At 37.0% G+C, this 5,921-nt stretch overlaps 1 protein-coding gene across 1 annotated transcript in view; it reads right to left on the bottom strand.

Annotated features, from left to right (window-relative positions):
• Window positions 1–1,366: 1,366 nt before the first annotated feature.
• LOC106876772 (serine/threonine-protein kinase Pink1, mitochondrial) overlaps window positions 1,367–5,921 on the bottom strand; it is an 11,443-nt gene continuing 6,888 nt past the window's right edge. Inside the window, exons 9-10 of the mRNA XM_014925460.2 lie at window positions 4,976–5,037; window positions 1,367–3,308 (exon numbers count right to left, since the gene is read on the bottom strand). Of these exons, the coding sequence (XP_014780946.1) occupies window positions 3,018–3,308; window positions 4,976–5,037 (353 nt within the window). The 3' untranslated portion in view covers window positions 1,367–3,017. The remainder of the gene's footprint in view (window positions 3,309–4,975; window positions 5,038–5,921) is intronic.

The raw sequence follows: 5,921 nt of genomic DNA, 5'->3' as shown, positions 1-5,921 counted from the left end.
AGAAATTTACCTTTGTTATTTTTTTAAAAAACCAATCAAGTGTTGGAATCGATTATTCCCATTTTCCCGCCAAAATGTGTGAGATTCTATCCTTGATGCTAAAAAGAATCAGTGTTATCGAACGTCAATATATCGGGAAGAGAACCATTCCAGCTGATTGTGAAGAGTTATAAAGAATATTTTGTTGAGCTTTTAGATTTAGTCGTTTCAATAATTTCCTCTCATGTGTCATTTTTCCATGACCCTCCTTCATTTAATCTGTATATTTTAAATTCTTGTTGCATTTCTGATATCTAAGTATGGATATCGACGTGTATAAGTTTTTCTTCAAATGTAATTCTCAAGAATTGAACTTCTGTAGCACACCAACAAATGGTAGCACACAATTGCATGCACGGTGGGCTGGCAGCCCTAAAACCGGAACCCCCACAAGCCTCTCATCTTCAGCTTTTCTTCTTTCTAGATATGCTTCACATCTAACAACCTGATATCATTCCTTGCACCTTACCTACCTTTTTTTTTTTTTTTTTTTTTTTTTTTTTTTGTATTCCTTCCAGTCCTGTCCCCTGAAATGGGATTTTATGGCTCTGCTGCCATTCCACCATCATGAGAGCACCGGCCTAGCTATTAAAACCTTATTCACTTTACAGATCTGTTTTCTGGCTCACAGCTGCTGGTCTCAAAGGTTTAGTGGTCCTTTGTCGTGAATCTCTCCCCCTCATAATAAACATCATCTAAAACTATTTGCAGATTGTATTCTGTAGCTCAGTATTTTCCTCTACTTATTAAACCAGACTTTGGAATCTCTCAGTATATTTCATCTGTTTCAGTCATTAGACTGTGGCCATGATGGAGCACCACTTCGAAGGATTGTCAAAAAAAATTGCCCCAACTACTTATTTTCTTTTAAGCCGGATTACTTATCTCTTCTGCCTACCTGCTGTTATGGGGATGCCCTTTGAATTACAGGCACAACAGAAACAGGAAGACAGAGTGAGAGAAAGTTGTGGTTCGCCATTATCCTCTGCCGGAGCCTCATGGAGCTTTTAGGTGTTTTCGCTCAATAAATACTCACAACGCCCGGTCTAGGAATCGAAACTGCGATCCTATGACCGCAAGTCCACTGCCCTAACCACTAGGCCATTGCGCCTCCACATGATGAACGTAAGGGCACACAGAATGCAGCTAAGCATTTCGCCTAGCATACTAATGATTCTGACAGCTTGCTGCCTTATGTTTCTTATATGAACGATTAATCTAGTTAACGATTAATCTAGTTGGGATGTCATCACCAAACACAATTCTCACTCAATTCTCATGTTCAATGCAATGAGTTTCTTAAGCATTAATATTTCAAGAGTAAAAATTTCATAAAAAATAATCAATGATTTTTATTTCTTTTTTTATTATTTTTTTGATATGTATTTATTTGATATGCATCATTTATTTGACAAGGATTGGATACAGGTCCTATATTTAACAGAGGTAATTTTATCACAACAGAATTAAACAGCAAACCTAGATGAGTTTTCTGTTACATCAAGGTTTTAAAAATATTTATTGAGAATTAAACTTTTTATTAGATAATCATAAGCAAATAAATTTATAATTTCATTAAGAGTAACCTGCCTGTAACCATTTATTTAAATACCTGGTGGTGTTATAAGTGTAACTTTAATATTTTAGTCACTCTCAATGCTGGTGGCCATACCTGTTGCAGACTGGACTATATCTAATGACAGACAAGCGACAAGGTTCTTGGTGAATAATCAGCAATTTTTCCCATCCACTTCCCATGCTGCTAGCATGGATTCAACAAGATGAGTTGGAGGACCAGATCTCGTTCATAAGCTTCATTTTACATACTGTATTATGTTCTCTATGTGGCCTGCTTGTTTGTTGTACCTTGTTTATCATTTTGTCCATGTTCTTTTGCAACGTCATGTACCCAGATATGTATCTATATGTACATGTAGATGAAGGTATGTACATACATGTACATATATATGCATATACTCATATATTGTTTATATATATATATATATCTATGTATAAAATTTTAAAATGTTTTATTTTTTTATTCATAATAATTTTTGATTAATGTTTTGAATAGCATGCAAATTATATATATACATCTACACACCATGGCCAAGACAATAAGATAACAGAAAAAGAACTACAGTATCAAGATATTATATATTGCTATTGGTGCTGCACTGTGTCCACGAATAAGATAATTCTCAATCATCTTTAGTTGACCTCATTGTAAGGCCGTACGAAAAAGACAAATAATCCACTGTTGGAAGCAGTAACGGCATTGGAAAATCATGAAGACTTTTTGTTTATGCAGAACTGAATTCAATTTGTGTGGATGCAGGGAGAAAGGAACTGGGATCACTGGTCTCATCTATAGATCAAGTATTGACTACCTTATTGATTGTTAACTCTAAAAGGTCAAGCCACTGACTTGACCTTTTGACATCAGATGAATTGCCAAAGGAGGAAGAATATGAACAGCACCTGGGAGAATATTGAGTCATCATTCTGGCTTTTAACATTAAAAAAAAAGTTTTATGTAGCATTAAACAGAAGCAAAGAGACAAAGCTTCCTTTCTTGATAAGATGCTCATCTCTCACCGGCAACTTTACTCGAAAAATCTGGCACTTATTTTCAAACTGAAAATCAACTAAAAGTATGAAGAATTAGAGATCTTTCTCATGGACACAATGAAACATTTAGAATAGATATATAAATTCATGAAGTAGTTGTTTGATTCCTTGGTACCCTATTTTCTTGTTCATTATGCTTCATATAAACACCAAAAATATTTTAAAAAAACAAAAAAAACAAAGGTAACCTGTTCATTTTATATCCACTGGAATTTTCTAATTAAATTTTCATACATTATGAAGAAAATTTAACTCATCAAAATACTCTTTTTTTTTGTTGTTGTTTGCTTTCTTTTCTATATTCATTTAATTCTTTGTACAATTGTCACACACAAGCTGATCCCAAATTAATCTGACACAATAAGTGTTTCTCTGTTATAATTTGGAAACTGTTGTGCAACTTCCCTCAGATCTACAGGATACATGAAGTTGGGATAAGCAAAAGATATCGCATCAAATAAGAGTTTGATGTTGAGATGTTTCACAAAGTTTTCCTTTAAGGTGATAACTGGAGAACTCTTTGGTTCATCACTTTTTGCCAATTGTTGTAAAAAAGATTTCGGCTGCTGCTTCATATCACAGGACGAGTTCCAAAGATAGATGTTTAATATATTGCAGGCGGTGATGGCATCAAGACGCTGAAATTCAGAAAATTGAATAACTATTCAGAGTCAACAAAGTAACAGTCATCAGAACATTCCTAGATATAAATTTTCTTCTTCTTTTCACTCGGTTCAAAGGACAAATTTGCTAAGATAATGGAATACTGCAACATTCATGGCTTTCACAAGAGCTTTAACCGGATTAGTGAAGTGAAATTGCTTCATCTTGGGATTATTGTGATCTCATCCTGTCCAGAGATTAACACTTGCTGAACACTGTTCAAAAGCATTCATAAATGTATTCTATAGAAACTAAAGTCTAAGGAAGCAGTGGTCATCTGCAACAACAAACATTATTTAGTGGAGTCTGAAAATCTGGATAAAGCCTGTATTCCATAGAGAGACAAGAATCCTGGCCTGGCCTGGCTCTCCGTTGGTTACAACAAGTGTTCCAGTTGATCCAATGAATGGAACAACCTGTTCATGAAATTAACATGCAAGTGGCTGAGCACTCCACAGACACATGCACCCTTAACACAGTTCTTTAGGAGAGTCAATGTGACTATGCTCACCCTCTCAATTACGGGTACAACTCATTTTTTTGCCAGCTGAGTGAACTGGAGCAATGAAAAACAGTGTCTTGTTCAATGACACAATGCACTACCAGGAATCGAACTCATAATCTTTTTTTGTCTCCTCCATACAAACTTATCTAAATTTGCAAGCTTTAAGTGATACATTAATTTAATCCAGTTTCAGAAAGCAAAGCAGAGAGGCTGACTGACATGTGCCCTAGTGACTAAGGTATTGGGTTTGCGATTATACAGTCATTGGTTCAATTCCTGGAACAGGTAGTGTCTAGTGTAAATGCGCTTCATTTTATGTTGCTCCATTCAACTCTGCTGAAAGGGATTAACAACCAAATGCTGGTGTTACACTGTCTCTTTCTCTCTCCAGCTGTCACATCCTGGATGCTCCCTGGGTCAGGGCTGAGAGAACCAAGAGTGTGTCTATGTCTGCTTACAGTCATATAGGCACCTAAAAATCTTAGGGAAGGCATGGTACAGGCTACCAACTGATATTCATTTGCAAATGACAATTATGATTTCCATTTAGCCAATGTCACCCACAAAGTTTTGAGTTATGGTAGAAGACACTTGACCAGTGCTGTGCACTAAAATTGAAATCAGGACCTCGTGACAGTGAAATAAACCTCTTAACCCATTCAGGCTTCAGTTGCAGCCCCAGATGCAAACAGCAAAGATTAAATCTGACAACTTTTAGACAACAACACTCTACATGGTCCAATGTCTATTTTCTTTCGTTTTTTTATACTGTTGCCAAACTGATCTCCGCTCTTCTGAATTTGCTATCAGCTGCCAACAACACTTATTTGACTAACCAGATTTCTTTATCCCTTCTCCCATTCTCAGTTATACCAGTGTCAAAACCCTTCATAAAATCTGTATTAAGAACTTTATAAAAAAACGAGAAGCCTGTCATTGAGTTAAATGTGGGGTTACAAGCATTATGGTCAGGACCCCTAAGCTGAGGATAATAGTTTCCTATCAACATGGGAATCCTTACAAAAAGTTCTGGAAGGTCAACTTCCTCTTCTAACTTAAGCCATGACAAAGAAACAGGAACACAACTGCATATCAACAGATGAATAGGTGACTAATAAGGTAATCGATTATATCTACCTGAGCAGGGTCTTTGATCATCAGGCCATCAATCACTCTTTGTATCACAGGTGGGATGAAATCTATGAAGAGACCAAAGAGAAGAAACAATTATTAAACGGCACCAATAAAGGTAAATGATGGGGGCAGTGGCAGAGGGATGGTGGAAGGTTGTGGTGAGGGAATTTGGCCATTATGTATAGAGGTAAGTCAAGGGACAACTGCATAGAGGTTCTTTCATTGAGGTAATGGCAGTGGTTGGGAGTTAAGATGTTTTCTGCATAGGTCACTGCAAGAAAACTTTGAACTGCATGCTTATGTACAAGCCCTTCTAATGTTGGCACAAGGCCAGCAATTTTGAAGGTAAGGGGCAAATTGATTACACTGAAAACCTAGTACTTAACTAAGATTTATTGACCCAAAAGGGATGAAAGATAAAGTTGACCTTTGGTGGTATTTGGACTTTGAATGTAAAGAGCCAGAAAAAACGCCACCAAGCATTTTGTCTCATGAGTAAACAGCTCTGCATATGTGTATATATATATATTCAGCTTCTGTCCAACAGAGTCTCTCACAAGTCTTTTATGCACACAGAGCTGGTACCGCCTGACTGGCCTTTGTGCCGGTGGCACGTATAAGCACCCACTACACTCTCTGAGTGGTTGGCGTTAGGAAGGGCATCCAGCTGTAGAAACTCTGCCAAATCAGATTGGAGCCTGGTGTAGCCATCTGGTTCGCCAGTCCTCAGTCAAATCGTCCAACCCATGCTAGCATGGAAAGCGGACGTTAAACAATGATGATGATGATGATGAGAGCTGGAATACAAGGCACTTGCCCTAAGTGTCACACAATGAGACTGAACCCAAAACTATGTGGTTACAAAGCAAACTTTTTAACTACACAGCTATACCTGAACCTATGTTGAAAGTAGTAAAAACAACAACTATGGTGATGATAGTGAAGATGA

The sequence above is a fragment of the Octopus bimaculoides genome, chromosome 12 (assembly GCF_001194135.2).
Source record: "Octopus bimaculoides isolate UCB-OBI-ISO-001 chromosome 12, ASM119413v2, whole genome shotgun sequence".
Classification (NCBI taxonomy): domain Eukaryota; kingdom Metazoa; phylum Mollusca; class Cephalopoda; order Octopoda; family Octopodidae; genus Octopus; species Octopus bimaculoides.
The sequence above is the reverse complement of the archived record's forward strand: the minus strand, read 5'-3'. Positions and strand labels throughout refer to the sequence as shown.